Source organism: Diceros bicornis, chromosome 6 (assembly GCF_020826845.1).
Source record: "Diceros bicornis minor isolate mBicDic1 chromosome 6, mDicBic1.mat.cur, whole genome shotgun sequence".
Lineage (NCBI taxonomy): Eukaryota > Metazoa > Chordata > Mammalia > Perissodactyla > Rhinocerotidae > Diceros > Diceros bicornis.
In genome coordinates this window covers 8,379,881-8,400,425 of record NC_080745.1, presented here as the reverse complement: position 1 = coordinate 8,400,425, position 20,545 = coordinate 8,379,881, and the positions used below count along the sequence as shown (strand labels likewise).

At 39.9% G+C, this 20,545-nt stretch overlaps 1 protein-coding gene across 1 annotated transcript; it reads right to left on the bottom strand.

Annotated features, from left to right (window-relative positions):
* Positions 1-2,645: 2,645 nt before the first annotated feature.
* On the bottom strand, positions 2,646-19,544 carry GHITM (growth hormone inducible transmembrane protein). The gene is made up of 9 exons (XM_058542800.1): positions 19,497-19,544; positions 17,972-18,136; positions 16,850-16,949; positions 15,381-15,492; positions 14,410-14,551; positions 11,208-11,316; positions 6,479-6,667; positions 5,538-5,709; positions 2,646-4,096 (listed from the first exon to the last, which is right to left on the bottom strand). Exons 2-9 carry the CDS (start codon positions 18,098-18,100, stop codon positions 4,012-4,014), a joined length of 1,038 nt encoding a protein of 345 aa, XP_058398783.1. The 5' UTR covers positions 18,101-18,136; positions 19,497-19,544; the 3' UTR covers positions 2,646-4,011.
* Positions 19,545-20,545: the final 1,001 nt, after the last annotated feature.

Genomic DNA, 20,545 nt, shown 5'->3' with positions numbered 1-20,545 from the left:
AAAACGGCTCTGGGGCGGACAGGTGAGCAACCCACGTGTTCCAGGCACACGGAAGGTTAGCCTGGAGGAATGATGGCCAGCCAACACCACACCTACAGGTGATCCAGCAGCTTTCACAAAGTGCTCAGTGGAAAGCATTTGTTCTAAATGTTTAAAAATTGTTTCTAAACTTGTTCCTAGTTTTAAGTATGAATGTCATTTTGGTCCTGCCTGAATATATTAATTCTGCATTTCTGGGTGTAGCCATGGGGAACCCCAAGGCTTCTATCTGCATCCAATGAGGCTGCAACCCCTGGCCCCCCACCAACCTCTCAGCTGAAGGTGGAAGGCTGAGAGGCCCCTTAGCAAGACTAGTGATCCTCCAGGTGAGGAACCGATGCACGCTATGAGCGGGGGAGAACTGGAATGCTGAGGCTGAGGGGAGACTGCAGGACCTGCACTTAGGCCAACTGGCCGGCAGCCCTGAGCAATACTAGCCGGAATGGTCCATGTAATGGCCCCTCCCCATCAGACTTGATTTTATCTTTGCTTCTGGTATAAAATGTTCCTTTTGCTGTTTTCAAGTGTTAATACTGGGGGAACTTGCTCTGTCTTCCTGAACTGTTTCACAAAAGACAAAGCCCTCAAGGTCATAACTTTTGTATCTTTCCCTGAAAAATGGCTTCCACTTTGAGTATTAGCTAACTGAGTACATTTAGGGAGGATTCCACCTTACTGATTACATTGCCCTTAAAAAAATGGTTTGATTTGTAGCTCCAAGTGGACTAGGCAATACAGAAAAGGACTTCCTGGTACATAAGAAACAAGATCTGGGCAAGCACAACATCATTACCATTTATCTTTCAGACACTGAGGCCAATCAATCCCTTTTCATAAACACTAAAATTCTAATGTTCTAGGTATTTTCAGTAAAATCTCAATCTATTTAACCTGTACAGTGCTTTTGTGATTCTCAAACAGGATTTCAGCCCTATGGCATTAATTACAAACTTCCCAGTATAAGTGGTCAGGAGTTCCAACTTGACCACCTCATTCTTCGCAGCCATATGACCTTGTGCAAAGATCAAACTTGCAACCTTTGGTTTACTCCTCTGCAAAATGGGAACAGCAGTACCCAGCTCTAAGGAATGTCGTTAAATTCATGTATAGGGCTTAGCACACAATATACAAAAACTTCAGTTCACTCATTAGCTATTAGGGCATACTTGGACCCTCCTACCCTACTGAAATGATACAAATCTTGGTTATCATTCAGTTTGAGGAACTTGAACGTGAACATATCCTATCCAGATGAACAATTTTAAGGGAAATACCTTTCTTCCCAGGTTCTAACATTTTCAAGTGCACAGAAAATATTCAAGGCTTCAGGGCCTTAGGCACAGCACACACACCTACTGTGAGCAGGGAATTCAGCTTCAAGAGACCTTTCATTTCTTGTCATCTTCCCCATATTCCTGCTTATACTGTATGAAACGCCCTCCTGCCTTTTTCATGTGCCATAACTGCTGAATTTACTCTTGAAGACCTCCTCCAGGGACATCTTGGAAACTTATTACTCTCACATTTCAGCTGTGTTCAATTCACTTCTCTTATGACACTCAACACAATGGATTATGCCATGTTTACATGGGGTTGCTATGCTTTACAAGGCAATGATTTTTATTCACCACCGTCTCTGCCGGGTCCAGCTAGCATGGTGGCTGATACACCAACGTTTTCTGATTGAATGTTCATTAGAAACCATTCTAAGCAAATCAGAAAGGCCTTTTATTTTTGTATGTGATTATTTTAACCATATACCTCAGTTATCCTTTTAACACTTTAGACGATGTTTCAGAAAATGAGAAATGGATATATCTTTTCTTTTTTGCCTAAGTCTATCAATTTGTAGGTCTTCCCTCTTCCCTGTGGATTATGGGAGGAAAAAATCCCCAGTGCTACGTTAATAGGAGCCAAGGAACTAGTGATTTTTTTTTTATCACTTTAGATCTAGTATAATATTTTATTTTATATTAACATTAATATATTAAACTCACTTTTTATATTGAAGTCTTCATTGTCTTAGCAAAGTCAGATAAAGTGTGACAATAAAATACTAAGTCATCAAAGAAAAAGACTGCCTTGATTTTCTAGATAAACTTCTGCCCGACAGCCACTGTTGAAATTACATGATTTTGTTCTGTGTGTGATACCACCCAAACATAAGGACATCAACTTTGGTTCAAAATCTGACTAAAGACAACAGGCCTTTTAAGATTTCCCTTTAAGATCACACTGCCATCGTTCAGGGAGCAACGCAGAGAAGGGAAAAATAGAAGCTTGGTACTTAGATTTTTCTTAAGAAAAAAACCCCAAAACAAACCAGCCACTGCAGCTAGAATTCATATAGTGCTTACTAAGGGCCCACACATTTAACCTTAACCCTGTGAGGTATGAGACGAGGACACGGGCACAGAGAGGTTACGTAACCTGCCCAAGGTCACATGAACACTAAGTGGAAGAGCTGAGGCTCAAGCAAAGGCAGAGCAGCTGCAAGCAGCAGTCATAACCACACTGTACTATTCATACCACACCGGGAAAGAATAAGCGGCTTTCCTGAACAGAAACAGTATGAACACAGTTCACTTGGAAAAATCACAGACCCATGACCATCTGCCTGGAACCTTTATTATTTCAGAAATAAGCATCGTATGTAATTTGAGGTGGTCAGAATAGTTATTTCTGGGTTACTATAATACATATTTGTCAAGAATACCAATCATCTCAATAATCATACACATTTATTTCATTCATTAAGAACTTCCAAAAATAACTCTTCTGTATCAAAATACTTACAATGTCACAAGAGAGCTAAGTAATGGTGTCTGCAGGAGAGAAGGGAAACTCTGCTAGGGGAAACTCTAATGAAGCACTTTCCCCATTACATTTCTTACTGACGTAGCTGATGAAGAAAGACTAGCTTTGTTCTCCTTTTTAGTGCTTAGTCTGAGAGGGAACACGAGAAACTAAGTCTTAGGAGAAAAACTGCTTTCATAATCTCAAGTGTAAGCCACAAACAGGCTTTTCTGATAAAAGCTTCAAAGCCTGAAGAGATGACAAAGGCAAGCATGCATTCTGTTAAACATTTTGATAAATATGCAAAAAAACCCCTCAGCAATTATAAACATAGTGTTTGAATACTTCAAAATGCAACAATTTTCATGCTTTGAATTTTTTATCCTGAGAAAAGTTAAGGATATTTTGTTCCAGAAGATTCAACAGTAAAATGTACACACACACACACATATAATATATATTATATATCAGGAATTCTCCATATAACGTTCTGGACTGTCCTAACATCAAATAACGAAAACCCAAACATGATCACATCTATGTTGTGAAGAGCACTGAGAACGAACAGCAGGAGAATGAATCACCTATATCTTTGTTTCATGCTCAAGGCTTTGGTAAGTTCAGCAGACAAATGTAAAAACAGCAATGACTTGTTTGTTTCCAACAGCCAGATCCCTCTCACTGGCTCACCTCCAATGACACAAGGGCTAAGTTCTAAGCATTCCAAGAAAGACTGCAGGTGACCCTTTACTTCTCTCTGGTCCCTTTACCAAACCTCTACATCATTTATGACATTACTCGTTAATACTCCACATATCCCTAAATATGCAGGTAAACACAAGTTTGCTGATTTTCACTTAACCAAATAAATTTAATACATAAAACACATTCTCACAACACAAACCTTAGTTTTCACATTCATTAAAACATTTTAGAATTACTCAAAACATGAGAATTGGAAATGTATGTGCTTATTTGGAAGAGAACTACTGAATTTATTCTCCAGAAGAAAAACCAGACCTGAAGCATCACATTACTGGAACATTTGAAACATGCTGACAAGTTCTTAACCTCTAAACGTCATGAAAGCTGCTGGAACGCACTGTTTAATGAATATCTGCCCCTATTAAACAAGCAAGATATCTGACATTTTACGAAATCAGAAGCCGAGTCATTTCACTTCTTTCTGTTGCCTCCAGTTGCTAGAAAACTGGCAACCCGCATAAATATATTTAATGTATCCATGTAGATTCCCAGCATCCTAGAAAAGAAAATTATGCCCATTATATATGATGCAATTCTAATAACAATGATAAAAACTATTTCTTAAATCTAGAAAAGAAAAAAAGCAATAATGATTATTTGTCCTAGGCAGATGAAATGGAAATAAAAGCAAAGCTAACTAGGGAAGTCCGAGACTAGAAAACAGTCAAGATTTTCTTCTGGCAGATTAATATTTTAAATGTTAAAGGGCAGTTTTAAAAATCATTATTCTATCCTCTGACACCCTAAGTACAGGATCTTTCAAAAAAAACCTGGGTGATAGACAATGATATAATCAAAACAAAACCAAAGAAACATCTTTACAAAAAGGTGTTAGACACAACTCTGGCAATTTTAAATATACTCCACCCCCTCAACACTCCCAATCCAAAAAAACTGCTACAAATCTGTAAGCATTATAGCAGTATTTAAAAAAACGATTACATTAAGTTTCAGCTTTAAAGAAACAAAAATAAATTACTTAAAGAAATACGATAGACACCATGATAATCAAGAAAATTGTTTAAATAAAATAACCTACTTTGGTGGAGAGGCCTAGGAAAGGAAAAAAGCATTATTAATACTTAGTATCAGCTAAAGCAGAATATTTCCAAAATGAAATTTTCATACTGAGATGTTTCCAATTTTCAATAAAATAGGTTTTTCTACTAAAAATTTCAAGTCAATTACATATACTTTCCAGCAAATACTTGACTAGTACATTTCAGTTTTAAAGTCTGCTAAATCTAAATTACTAAAGAAATTAAATGACCAAATAATCTCAATTAACTGAATAAATATCTAAATATTATAAATAGTTGCAATATAATCAAATGTCCTGTGGACATACAGCCTACTAAAGAGCGAGAACAGACCAAAGAGCAACAGAAATAAAACAGTAAAATTTGACAAAGCCATTGTTGTAGGTTGAATTCAAAAGATATGCTGAAGCCTTAAATCCCTGGTAACTGTGAATGTGAACTTACTTGGGAAACAGGCTCTTTGAAAATGTAATTACAAAGTGAGTTAAGATGAGATAATGCTGGAGTAGGGTGGGCCTGAATGCAACATGACTGGTGTCCTCATAAGAGCCAGAGACAGACACAGGGAGAACGCCATGTGAACACAGATGTAGAGAATGGACTGATGTATCTACAGGCCAAGGATGCCCAGGACTGCTGGCCATAACAAGCAGCTAGGAGGCAGGCATGGAACAGATTCTCCCTGAGAGCTCTCAGAAGGTACCAACCCTGATGACACCTTGATTTCAGACTTCTGGCCTCCAGCACTGTGAGAGAGCATTTCTGTTCTTTTAAACCACCCAGTTCGTATAACTTGTTACAGCAGCCCTAAGAAACTCATACAGCCATAAAACAAAATAGGCCAAAATAACACAAATGTCCTTGTGTAACAAAGGAAAGACATTATAGACTACTTACGAATTGATGGGATCATATTTTTGAACTCCATATGCTGGTACTATTTCTGCACGCTTGATTACTTTCTGGGTATCATACAGAAGGAACATGCTGAAAAGAACTAATCCACCATAAACTGCCACTGAGTACAGAGTGGCACCAGCCACAGTGGTAGGTGGAAGAAACATAGATCCTGAAGTCAAAAGAGGAAAAAAAGGTTTTTTTGAAAAAGGACTTTTCCATAACTGGATTTTCAATACCTGGATTTATAATTAACATTACTTCAAAAAATTTTTTTTGGTATACTGCACAGATAAGAAAACATCTAACTGGGCCAGCCCCGCGGCTTAGCGGTTAAGTGCGCGCGCTCCGCTACTGGCGGTCCGGGTTGGGATCCCGGGCGCGCACTGACGCACTGCTTCTCCGGCCACTCTGAGGCCACGTCCCACATACAGTAACTAGAAGGATGTGCAACTATGACATACAACTATCTACCGGGGCTTTGGGGGAAAAAAAAGGGAGCAGGATTGGCAATAGATGTTAGCTCAGAGCCGGTCTTCCTCAGCAAAAAGAGGAGGATTAGCATGGATGTTAGCTCAGGGCTGATCTTCCTCCCAAAAAAAAAAAAGAAAACATCTAACTGAATATAAGCACTAATTTTATGTACATTCACTTCAAGACCCATGACACTCATTCCTGCAGTGGGTCACCTGCCCACATTACAGGAAGGCTCTTGCATCAGAGCAATTTTCATGTTCTCCACACTAATTTTCCCATTTAAATGTATTTGGTAAAACCAGTAATGGTTTTACCATGATGCCAAATAAGAAAATCCAGCCAAATTAGCTTGTCTCTTTTAAACAACTTGTAAAAACGACTCCTGATAAATTCTCTCCATTAGGATACCTGAGGACGTCAGATAACTTTAGGACATCATGAACCAAGAAACCACAGTGGCTTACCCAGTGAGGATACGAAGACGAGACCCAGGCCCACTCCCAGGGGTGCTCCCATGTTCAGAAACTTCTCACTGGGGGCACACATGGCCACAGTGGAGAGGCCTCCCACGATGCCCGCCGTGTACCATGCAGCTCTGATGAGAAGAGGCCCCCCTAATATTGTCAGAGGAGCCACCACTGCACCCATTACCCCTGGAAAAAGAGCAAGTATGTACTAAACAACCAAAAGGAAAATGCCACTTCTAACTAATATGCAATTTGAACATATTATATAACCTTATTGTTAAAAAGATTACAAAAAGTCTTCCCCTCATTTAGGTAATATTACCCTCAAAATTCCACAACCAAAATTTGAGGCTATCCAAACTCTAAATCACAACAGTAACACTATTCCTAGTCAGTCACAACTCACAAGTACAAACAGTAATCTAGATTTTTAGTAATGTGAAATTCTATGTAGCTCGTTATTTAGATATGAGCGTACCATGAGTCTTTATAATAATGTTCCTATATATAATTGAGGTAAAAAGGCTTAAAATAAGTAACTCAAGGTCAAACCTACTGCCTCTAAAAAGTGAACAAAGTAAAACAAGAGAATGAGTATATGACGCTAATCTTAAAATACAGGAACTTCAAGGACACTGCTGTTACTTGTGTAATAGAGAATATGCTGTCACAGCTTGTAAAAAATAATTTTGTCAGATATTTATAAACATATTCATAAAAATTAGCAAAGGTAAACAGAACTCCTGAACTAAAAAATAAACCTCAGATAAGGCATTATTTCAGTGGTGAGTAGAACAAGTTACCATTTTCTGAAACATTGAATATGCATAGTTTAACTCATGAACATGCACACAGTATGAGGCACACACAGCTTCATACTGAAATTTCAATACTAGTGTGTCTCTTTAGCAAGAGTAACATTTCTAGATCAAGTAATATGGTATATTGTATCTCATGATGACGAATAATTAAAAAATATTTTTTGCTTTAGGACAGATATTTGATAAAAATTCCTCTGCATGAATTTCCATTAGGATTCCCCCGTATGGCAATTGACAGCAAAATTTTTGGCAAAACTTTTAAGGAGATTATTCAGAGATTTTTCAATGATACTTTCTGATAAAAATATTAAATAGTAATAGATGTTTCTTACTTAAGGACAAATCAATTACAAAACTAACAAAGATAGCTCAACATTATTATTGTGAATGAAAATTGGCACTCAGCAAATTGGTACAGGCACTACAGAAAACAAGCCATTACGGAAAACAATTCCTCAAAAAATTAAAAATAGATCGTATGATCCAGCAATCCCACTTCTGGGTTTATATCCAAAGGAACTGAAATCAGGGTCTTGTAGAGATATCTACACTCCCATGTTCATTGCAGCATTACTCACAATAGACAAGATATGGAAACAACTTGAGTGTTCATCAATGGATGAATGGACAAAGAAGATGTGGCGTATATATACAGTGGAATATAATCCAGCCATAAAAATAGAATGAAATCTTGTCATTTTCGACAACATGGATGGACCCCAAGGGCATTACGCTAAGTGAAATAAATCAGACATAGAAAGACAAATACTGTATGATCTCACTCATATGCAAAATCTAAAAAAGTCAAACTCAGAGAAACAGAGTCGAGTTTTGGTTACCAGGGGTTGGAGGCTGTGGCAAAAATGGGGAGATACTGGTCAAAGGGTACAAACTTCTAGTTATAAGGTTAACAAGTTGAGGATCTAATGTACAGCATGGTGATTATAGCTAATAATAATACTATATCACACACTTGAATGTTGTTGAGAGTAGATCTTAAATGTCCTCACCACAAAAAAGAAATGGTAAATACGAAATGGAGGTGTTAGCTAATACTAATATACACATACATAAAATATATATAACATATGCAATATATAAATGCATCAAACATGTACATCTTAAACTTACACAATGTTATGTATTAATTATATCTCAGTGAAGCTGGGGGAAAGAAACACAATTAGAAGAGAGTAGTTTTTCAATGAGCATTTCAGTAATTTCTGCAAAGTATCACTTACTCCTGAGACCACAGCTGTATCTACACATCTGGGCGAAAAATGAAAACAGAATGCATTGGCATGTTAGTTCTGAGTCAAAAGCCAGCTTTGATGTGCCTTCAACACTGTGAATGGTTGCCCCTGGGTCATCCAAACCCCCTTCGGATCTCACATCCATCATGCCAGTGAATAGAGGAGTGGACAGAGCACTGGACTTGAAGAAATGAGGTTGGGATGTCACTCTTGACTCTGGCACTTCCTACTGTGTGACCTCACTCAGCCTGAGCTTCCTCATCTGTGAAATGGACATGCTAATGCCTGCAGTTTCCTAAGGTATCTACGAAGAATAAAGCAACTTTTGAACCAAAAAAAAGGAAGAAAAAAAAATTGGCATCCATATTGGGCAGGACAGGGCTACCACAGCAGGCAGGCCTCAGGCCCTCTTTCCAAAGGCCTGCTTGCAAGGTTGGTCCTCGGCTGGTGGCTGAGAATTTGGCACTAGAATCATTCTCTAAATGACAGGGTTAGATGATCTGTGCAAACAACGTGATTTATGCAGAATGCCTGGTTTCCTCCTGGGAGCCTGGATTCTGATAGTTGCTAGGATGGTGCCTTCATGATCAGTCCTCAATAAAGGCCTTGGGGGTGGGGGGGATGACGACGGACACTGGCCCTGGTGGTGCAGTGGTTAAGTTTGTGCACTCTGCCTCAGTGGCTCAGGGTTCGTAGGTTTGGATTCCGGGCATGGACCTACACACCACTCATCAGGCCATGCTGTGGTGGCATCCCACATACAAAATAGAGGAAGACTGGCAACATGTTAGCTCAGGGCTGATCTTCCTCAGCAAAAAGAGGAAGATTGGCAATGGATGTTACCAAAAAAAAAAAAACCAATCTTGGGCAGTGAAGTCTCTAAAGGGCTTCCTGGGCAGAAACATTGGTCACATTACTGCACTTTTCACATTCCTGCGGTGTCCCCTCACAGGAAGGAGAGGGCAGTGAAAGCCTGGGTGTGAATTTCTCCAGACTCTGCCTTTATCTTTTTCCCATGCCGATTCAATCGTGTATCCTTTTGTTGTAATAAACCTTAGCTCCGAGTCCAATTATATGCTGAGTCCTGTGACTCCTTCTAACAAATCACTGAATGAATGGGTGGTCTGGGGACCCCACAACACACATAAAATATCCCGACTCAAGTAACTTATATGCTACAATAATATCAGATTAAAAGGGGTTTTCTAAGCAACCAAGGTAGAAAGGCTTACTTACTCTCACCTTGAATTTAAACTACATAGCTTTTTAAATTAAATTCAACAAGTGACTAAGTATCTACTACTTATCAGAGAAAAAAAGACAACAAACCCATTTTCTCAAGGAATTCAGTGTCTAATATTGGTAACAGGTACAGAGCTCTATTCACTGACCAAGATCACACAATCCAGAGAATCAGAAACATAAATGTAAATGTTAAAACTCAGATGGTGAGGATTTTGGTGTTTCAATGAAAGGATACACACTTTAAAAAAAAAAGCTCTCTACACTACTAGGGTATGCAGTTATTCCAAAGTTCAATTGACTAATCCTTCAATACTACAGATGGCACTTAGAGATATTAAATTTTATAGCAAATGTACCATACTATATTTAAAATTTTTTCTTAGAAGCAGGTTATTGGTACTAGAAGCTAATGGACCACCGTCCCTGCCAACCACAAGGGTTTTGTCCTGTAAACCTCCATGGAGAATATCTAAAGTCAAAAAACCTAAGACCTAACGAAAGAGACTTGAACACCAAGGTTGGGAAGTCATGCTGTCTCATGTTCACCAAAACAAAGACAGCACATGAAGAATATAAATGACATATTTCACACCAGAAATTTGGCACACTGGTACCAAAACCTAATTTCCCATTACTAACCAATGTCAGAAACATTTCAGAGTGTCTCCCTGGAAGTTTCAAGGAAATACTTATAAAATTTTGTCTTGCTTTGTGGTAGAGAACATGCATCTAAGAAGCATTTTTGTTTCTGGGACAAAGTGGAAAACACTTTCTCCAAACTTTAAAATATTTCTTTGCTTAATTAGGAGAAAGATCACAACATGTACTTAAAAAAATATTAAAACTGTCCTGCAATACCAGGGTTGGAGAGCCTTTACCCTGCCCACAGTAATTCTGTGCCAAGAGCTATCTAAATACCTAGCCAGCTAACCGTATCAGACACAAACACGCATTTCCAAAGATCTTTTTCACTGCTTTCTTGCTCCCAAGTGCTCCATTGCCAAAACCTCTACTCCTATTCTTCCACATGTCTTACCTCCTCCTTCTCTTCTCCACCCTCAGTTTTTATTTTTCTAAAGATACATAACAAGAACAATTCTCAAGTGATGTGTACCAGCTTTGAAATCCTCCTGGTATTAGACAAAATGCATAAAAGGAAATCTCTGCATATACTAGACTGTCACAGGAGGCAAGTGTAACATTGGGGATGTCCATGGTTTCAGTATGAGAATCATTAATTTTTCAGTGTAGAGGTGTGGCAATAATACAACCGTAGTAAGTGGAGAAAACTGTGTTTCTAAACACGAGGCTTAACTAAATTATGCACATGTCATTTACAGTTGTGAAGAGCCACCAAAAAAGGTATGATTCAAGACTATTTAATAACAATTTAAAATCAGAACATACCAGAATGTAGTAACCAAGCAAGATGCTTTGGGCCTGGACTCCGGTCATATGGTATTGACTGTACTAGCATTCCAGCTCCAATCATGGCTGCAAAGGTTGCACCAATTGTCTGAAAGACACATATCACTAAGAAAAATCAATCCTTGTACAACAACAAAGTAGAAACCCACAAGTTCCAATTTCAGTTAGTCCCTCTGACAAACCATGTTTAAAAAGGTAAACGGAGGGGCCACCCGGTGGCACAAGCGGTTAAGCGTGAGCACTCTGATGTGGCGGCCCGGGGTTCGCCGGTTCGGATCCCGGGCGCGCACCGACGCACTGCTTGTCAGGCCATGCTGTGGCGGCGTCCCATATAAAGAGGAGGAAGATGGGCATAGATGTTAGCCCAGGGCCAGTCTTCCTCAGCAAAAAGAGGAGGATTGGCAGATGTTAGTTCAGGGCTGATCTTCCTCACCAAAAAAAAAAAAAAAAAAAAAAAACCCATAAACTGAATCCTTTATTTATCTAGCACATTAAAGGCCTGAGGTTCCTTTCCGTTTGGCTAAATTAGCAGGAGTGCCCCCTACTGCAATACATAAAGTTTTGCAGACAACTTAAAGTGAATGAGTTGAGCTTTGACACCATCATCTTAAAAATTTTATTCTTGTTACAGGTGTAACAAACCTCTTTTAGAATCCCAAAATAATTATTTTTAATTATATTTATTTTAGTACAGCACAAATAAAATAAAAAAAATCAGTCATAATATACCACTTAGAATATATATAGCACATTGCCTTGAAACTCCATGTTTGCTAAATGAGAACCTGAAAAATAGAAGCACATGGAAAACAGGAGAAACAAGATGCTACGTTTCTGTCCTCCCAGTTTTCTGGCTGAATTGGTCCTCATCTCTTTTCCTTGCCTATCTTAGACTTCCACTCTTCTAACATTTAAATATTCCTTGTGTATAACAAGGAAGAAATATATATAATGGAAGAAAGATGATAATGACCCTTCAGGAAATTTAAAGCAGAAATTGCAAACTTGCAGCCTCTGGACACAATCAGGCAGACGTTTTGTTTGGCGAAGTCTTCAAAAAACAATTCCATGTGAATGCTTTTAGTTGGGAAGGCTTTCTCTAGATGCCAATTTCCTGTGCCACATACCTGGCCTGCCCCACTCATCTGCATTACCTGTTGGACCCACGGCATCTGAACGTTCAACCCCTGTGTAAAGTACAGGTAAACAGAACAGCTGTTTTTGCTGAGAATGGAAAAGCCTTCACTCATGTTAATACAAAAAAGCACACTGGGTTCTACTCTACCACTTTCCAATGGAAAAACAGTGACTAAAGACTATTTCATACACCTCTGTGCAAAGCATTTTCAGGGTATTTATCACAACCATATTTTTTTCTTTTAAGGTCCTTCAGGATTCAGTTTCATTTTTGGCCTTTTACCTTTCCACACTCTACACTCAAGCTACACTGAACCAGTTTCATGCCTCTTTAATGCTGTTCATGAGGCCTAAGAATACCTCCTTCCTAGCTGGGTGACTTATTCAAGGATTACCTCTTCTTCTGGGAAGGTTTTCTGGTAGGTACCCTGGCTGCCACGAGCAGTGTCAGATGCCTCTCCTCTGTTCCAAAAGCACTTGGTACAAACTTTTATCTCTGTATGTCTGTCACCCCCTAAAGGCTCCATTCTCCATCTCTGTAGCACGTACCTGGCTTTCCAAACTACTTTACTTAAGTAGCCCTAATAGCAGGTGAGAGCAATCTTAGGCCCACAGGAGGTTGAGAATATGGCCCAAGCACAACACTTCTCTGAAGTCTTATTTGCGGGGCTAAACTCTTTCGCATACTTAAATCTCTCTCATACAGCCATGTTTGCTTTATTACACAAGCATTGTTTTAAATTATTTAAACATAATTTAATAAAAACTCTGATTAAAACTGACATTCCAGCTGAGAATGCACCCTGCTTATTCTGTGCCTTCATGATCCTCTAGGTTAGGAGTTCATGACACCCTTCTGAAAAGCAAGATCCTAAGGATACTGAGGCGTCCACACGGCTATGCTACTGTAAATGGTTCTCCTCTTGCTAAGTACACTACAGTGGAAATATGATGGACCTGGGTTACCTCTGGGGAGAACTGGTTTGCCATGGGAAATCTGTTAAGTATTATAAACTCTTCCATCTCCCCTGCCCTTCCAGTCTCACACTCATTGCTCTAGTTCTTATCGTCCTTCATTTCAGATCTTGCAAAGGCACAGCTGGTACACCTGCTTCTTGTCTCTTCCACATTAGTTCCTGAAACTCAAATACAAATTATATTTTTGCCATTCCAGCAACTGCAATGGCCTCTGACTGCTTAGGTTCTCTCCTCAGCTTGGCAGTCAAACATTGCCTCTCTAATTGTGTCTTCTTCACACTCCAGAACTCAAATATTCTAAGTTCACTCTAACGGGATTACAAAGTCACTTTTAATGACTACCTCCTCTACTTTGTTCAAGCTGTTCTGCAAACTTGGACTGCTCTTGCCCTCTCCTAAAATCAAAAATGCTAGCCTTCAATGGCCCTGATGAAATAAACGCCTCCTTCATGGAACTTCCCTACTAGTTCAAGACAAAAAGTCTTTCAAATGATTTTACACTTTCTACTTCTTATTGCACATCCTCTACCACTTACTCCAGTTCATCTCTTCAATCAGATAGCAGAAAAATAGGCACCGAATTTGAAACCACTTTTTAGTATCTAGAAAAACAACAAATGATCAAAAGACACTCAGTGAATATAAAACCTTATACTGGGTCGAGAAAGTTCAGAATAATTGCAGCAGGACTCTTCTACTCTTAATACTATAGAATGCTTGAGTTTTTGTGACATATTTTCCAATGATCTCTAAGATGGTTTTCCATCTGCCTTATTTTTCAGTAAACTGCTAGAAAAGAGGCTGCTCGACATCTGCTAGATAAGAAGGATGTTCCTTTAAGTTTGCTTTCCAACTCCTTTGCTGCTATTAAAATACACATTCAACAAACACAGCTGACTTAACCTTAGAATGTACTTCCTACTTTGTCTCAGCTGCACTAATAATTCATATATTTGAACAAAAACTTTCAACATAGTATTCTTTCCATTTAATACCCCTTCCTAACATTTTGCATCTAATCTTTTGGTATTTAGTGGACAAGGAACACAAAAACAAGCCAACTTACCACCCAAGAGCCTCTCATCATGAAGTTCATGAGAACAGGAGTTCTGCTCACTGCCAGGGCAGACAAAGCTGTTAAACCAATACTTCCTGCTAAGTACATATAGGTAGAATGAATTCTATCTTTCACATACTGTGGCCAAATTCTGTAAGAAACACAACATAGTTAATTTATAAGATTATGGATATATATTTTGGTTGAATCATTTCCTAGCTGGGAGACCTGGGGGAATATCACTTTACTGCTCTAAATCTTAGTCATCTCGTTTACCATGGAATTGATGCATACGTTAGAGTTACCATAAAAATTAAATGATCTAAAACATACAAGCACTTGGCGCATATACAAAGCAACACATTTTCTCCTTGTTTAAACACATACAACCTTGGTAAAAGATTTTTATTTAGGTTTCAATAAATATATGCCAAGGAAACAAGAGATTCTATTTTGTTTTTATTATTTTATTGCAGTAGTACTGGCTTATAACATTGTGTAAATTTCAGGTGTACATTGTTATATTTCAGTTTCTGTATAGACTGCATTGAGTTCACCACCTATAGTCTAGTTTATCTATCACCATATATATGTGCCCCTTTACATCTTTCACCCTCCCTAACCCCCTTCCCCTCTGGTAACCACTAATCTTTTCTCCTTATCTATGTGTTTATCTCCCACATAAAGTGAAATCATGCAGTATTTGTCTTTCTCTTCCTGACTTACTTCGCTTAGCATAATACCCTCAAGGTCCATCCATGTTGTCCCAAATGGCACAACTGTCTTTTTTATGGCTGAGTAGTATTCCGATGTGTGTGTGTGTGTGTGTGTGTGTGTATACCACAAGGAGACTCTATTTTTATTCCTGTATATTGCTACACAGTTGGAAGACTAAACATAAAACATTCCAAAAGTGGCAAAAGGATGAAAAGAAAATTGGCACCTTTAAGGCTGGAATTGTTTGGGAACAATTTACTTACACAGCCTTTTCAATGGCTCCAATCTCATTAGACATTCCCAAGCCATAGTAGCACAGCGCTCCAAGACCAAGAGCAGCCCCTCCAGCAATAAACCATCTTCCCATCTGATCAACTGCAGAACACAGGAGGAAACACACATTAACACTGTCATGTCTTGACTAAATTAAAATGCAGGTGGTAAATCAAACCATATACCATACTTCTTTGTAACAGCAATAATGAGTACATATGGAGATATAGAAATGGTTTCAAAATTAGGGGACAAGTAAAAAAGGGCACTGCTGAAACTGAAACATAGGTGTTAATAATCAGTACAAAAAGGATTAGACTTGATCAACCTACAATCTCACTTCAATAAAACCTGAGGAGGCAGTGTATCTGGAGATAAGGATACTTCTATGATATGTTATTTTATTCATAAAAGTCTGGCGTGTGTTCTCACGACACTCTTAGAAAGTAAAGATGAGAAAGAACTGTTAAGTCAGTGTGAGTCTAAAGTGCTATTAACAAAGATGGCCCTTTACATGGAGTCAAGGAAACAAGGAACCAAAGCAAAACGTAATCAGCGTTTACGCAGCAGAATCAAGGGAGAGGCTGTGCTCTTGTTTTAAATCAAGGGAGAGGCTGTGCTCTTGTTTTAGAGTACTGAGAAAGAAACAACTTACCAACTGGAACCGGATGGAGGCGTTCATAAAGAGCATTTACTCCCTTCAGTCTGAATTTGTTCACTAAGAGTGTTACTATGCTGTCGCTACATGATTCATATAATTTGGTTTTGAGAGCCAATTTACTAATCAGAAAGAAATACCTTGAGGGAAACGGATTAGGGCTCTCTCCCATTATAGTATACCGACATTTTGCAAAGTTGTTAAGGAGCAGTAGTGTTCCTTGGCTTTGGGTAGATTAACAATCTAGTTTCTGAACTTGCAAAGCTGAAATTCAAACTGTGAACCAAACTGACTTCATTAGAGTGTTGCTTCCTGAGAGGCCCTATACGGGCAGCCAGTTGAGGACCCTTCTTAAATAGCTAGGTTTTTATAAACATGTAGGTTTTGGTGATTTACTCTTGACTTGAAACATACACAAATTATCATATGCTTGAATGAAGATTCTGTGCAACTTCAAATGAACTTCCTTAACAGACTATATGTTTTAGATCATGGTATATTAACTAAAGCTTAAAAAAAAAAAATAATGGTGAAAATAAAATTTTCTCTGGACGAAATATGACCGGGAACCATTGTACCCAGTGTCAAGTATCCATCTTTTCTGGGTCATCAGATCCCTGAGAATGATAGCCTTTCTTCCCAGAAAATGCACATATACACAAGTCTGCATATTTTCAGGAGGCTGTTCATGTACCTCTTAAAACATACCCACTTACTCCAGTTTAAGCACTAAAGACTGCCACCTACTTGTATGAGACTGATGTACTACCTACTGTGCTAGTGAGGTACCCTGCCACCTACTTTTAAATATTTTTTCCATAGATGGTTCCAATGCCGCCTCCTTGAGTTCTTGGCCAGTTTTCCCACGCCGGACCCCAATTCTTGTCTTGGTGGCATATTCCTGATATATATGAAAACAAAGACACATACCACCCACACCAAACAGAATGTTAACAAAATAAAACAGAGGATCTTGTTATACCAGAAAACCACATATAAAGTAATTTGGTACTTTCTATGTACATAATTTCACTATGAAAGTACGTTAGCCAATCTAAAAAATTAAATGTAGACCCTATCTGTGCTCTATCTTCAAAGTGAGTCACAAATTCATTAAAATTTAATGTCTTAAGTTTCAGAATAATTGTTTATTTCATAAACTACAGATTTTCTTCGTATCTCTAGAATTATATTTTAAACACTAACATTTTAAAAACACGCATTCAGTAAGTATTAGTTACATATTTTCATGCAAAAAAAGGGCTCAGGAAAGGTATCTTTCCTCAACACAAAGCCAAAGGGAGGGATGACTACTGCCTCTATTTCAGTTCTTTTTCAACAGTGGAACAGTTAATTTAGGATGAAAAAAGCTGTCTCTTCTAGCTTCTTCTTAACCTCACATTTCAAAATTTATGCTCCTAATTTGAATACTAGAGGAGAAATCTATTATAAAAGGAAATAAGTTTCTCTCTAACCTGACAGATTTTGCCATTCTCTAAACAAGAGCAGAAATGACCTATTTAGTAACATTAATAAGCTACTGACCAAGTGGTAATATTCCTGGGTTCTTAAGTTTTTGACTACAGGCTCCAAGATCTCTTTGTTGCACCATATAGCCCTCAATCCCTCATAAATTACTCTAAATTCTCTAAATGAGAAACTCCAAGAGCTGTAAGTATAGGAAAAGTTATAGGAGTTCTTTTTCTCTTTCATACGTGATAAGGATGGAACAGAATAATACAAAACTAACGGGGAGAAAGCTGATTTGGGACATTATCACAGCTAACTGTTTCAGTAAATCACTAATGGTAGAGCAGGGAGCCCCATACTCTGCCAAGGGCCCCAGGGGCAGGGAGAGAGGGAGAGCAAGAAGAGGGAAGGAAGGAGAGAGAAACAATATAAAAACATTCAGGTTATCTTTACCCTGCTGGGTGTTAAGAGCCCTTGATTCTTTGTGATGGAATTCTTCACAACAGGGGAGGCCTTGGTGAAAGCTGGGTGGAAAACCCTAGAAGGTAGTGTCCGAAGACACACGAGTCTTGTGGCCAGCATGGTGGTGTCCCAGGTTCACCAAGCAGATCTAAAATGCTAGTTAGAGACAGAGACAAAAAATAAGCCATTAACCAATTGAGGGAAGGACACAGTGGATCCAGAGACAAGAAAAAACCAATCATCTCTGAGCAGAAAAGATGGAATAAAGTGACCTTTTTAACTGTTTAGGATGAATCCTCTGCTTCTCCCCGGGGAATTCAAGAAATCCGTCCCACAGAACCCAGTTTGGGAGGGACAACCAAAGGAGGTTTAAATCCAGTTTGAACAATAGCAAGATGCATGACTCTGGATGTTATGTGTCAAAACAGAGTGGATGTGAATATCTTAACAGAATTACAGGGTACGTGACGGCTTTCATAAATATGGTTTTGGCTTAAAATTTATACCAGTATTCAACGGAAAAATCTAAAAGAAGATTCTCTATGACTTTTGAGCAGAGGGAAAATGTCATCCAAGGAAGAGATGAGTAACTTTTCCAGGACACACTGCACTGCAAGGCTATAGGACATCCACGGAAACCAAACAGTGTAAATTGCTGCTAAACGTGCCAAATATTACTTCCTTTCAAAATACTATATAAAAATATTCAAGATATTGAAACTACCTGGGATGCATCTTAAAGTGCAGATTCCTGGGTCTTACTCTGGTCCTAATGATTCAACCTCTAGGAACGGGACACAAGAATACGTATTTCTAACTAGCACCCAAACAGTTAAGAATTCTTGCTTAAAAATACCTGAGAGTACTTCCAGCTCTGCTACCGGATCTATGAAGAATGAACACTGGGCACCCGTCCTTTGCGAAAATACCGAATCCTTCCAGCACTTTCATGCCATTACATCATCTCAGTCCTCAATACACCTGCTAGGAAAGGGGCCCAGCTCACAGAGCGGCCTCCAGGTCGTGTGACAGAACAGGGTGGGCGTCTTGCCTCTACCACATCCTAGACGCGGCCCCGTCCGAGTATCTGACCTGAGACCCACGTGCCTTAGCCATACAATGGATAAACATCACCGACCCCATAGGCTTCCCGGAGGACTGATGACCTGGGGCGCCTGGTCCCCTGCCAGACTCGGACGACAACCCAGCGACCAGCCCGGAGCCTCCCAGACCACACCACTCAACACCATCCCCGCCTCAGGCACTCCCATCTGCCAGGCCAGGGGATGACTCAGCACCCCGCTGGCCACGGAGAAGGCAGCGAGGGCGGGCCCCTGCCCCCCACCCCGGCCCCGCGGCCGCCGCCCCATCCGCCCAGTCACTCGCAGGACGACGACCCTGACGCGCCGCCAGCGCCGCCACCTCCGGGCCTCCGGAGAGTCACCCAACGGCCCCGCGGGACCGGGCGCCAGGAGCACGGCGGAGCTCGGGTGCCCTCGACCCCGGGGAGCCGTACCTCAGTCCCCGGACACCCCCAGCGCCCAGTTCACCTTCCGGGCTGCCCCGCAGCAGTCCTCGTTTCTTACCGTCTGCGCGCGCACATTCCCCCCTACTCACTGCGTCACGTAACATCCGGAGAAGCGGCAAACATCACGGACAACCAATCATGAGCAGATCTCTGACGGAAGGGCGGGCACAGTAGGGAGGAGGAGTTCCGGGCCGGAGGGGCGGTGCCAGTGGAGGATTGTTGAGAGCGTCACAGTCGACGTCCATTCTGGGTGCGGGTAGAGAAGGCGTTTCGGCCATCTTAGCTATGGGTAGTGGAGTTCGCCCTCTTTTTGTGTCTCAAGTTTCACTTGCAGCAGTTACAAAAATTATTTGAAAATTGAGAGAGGATAGCGGGAGAATTAAGAATTATGCCGTCGCCCTGTTCCTTTCCTCTTGTCGCCTTTTTGTGCCTTTTCAAGAATGTACTGCGACATAGTTTCAGACCAGAGCCAACCGGTTTCTCAGGTCTGACGCTAAAGGTTACCTCGCGGTATAGGAAGAGCGTTTGAATCACTCAAGGTCGGAGAGCGACCTGCCCGGATTCTAGTTTTTCTTATTGCTCTGTGATCTCCTCATGCACATTTCCAAGCTTGAGTGTATGCTTGTCTAACAGGGCTGATAGGACAGGCTCTGCCTCTTACCCGGGGCTGTTCTGGGGACTATGCAGATGTCTTCCTTGCAGATAATATGTAAAGTGAGAAGTCGTTTCTGGGCTACACGAGGGAGGTTTTTTTTTTTTCTTTAACCTATGCAGTATTTACTGAGGCTCACTTGGTACCAAGTACTGTCCTAGGGATATATACAAATGAATAAAATACATGTAGTACTATTGTTTTGGCAAAACAAAGTCCTGGCCCTTATGGCGTTTACTTTCTGGTAGAGACAAAAAACAGACGAGATGTTGGGTGGTGATAAGTACTTTGAAGAAAAATAAAGCTGGGTAAAGCCCTAGAGGGGTGCTATTTTAGATAAGGTGATTAACTACTTGTAAAATTTATTAACCTTATCTCCTAAGCT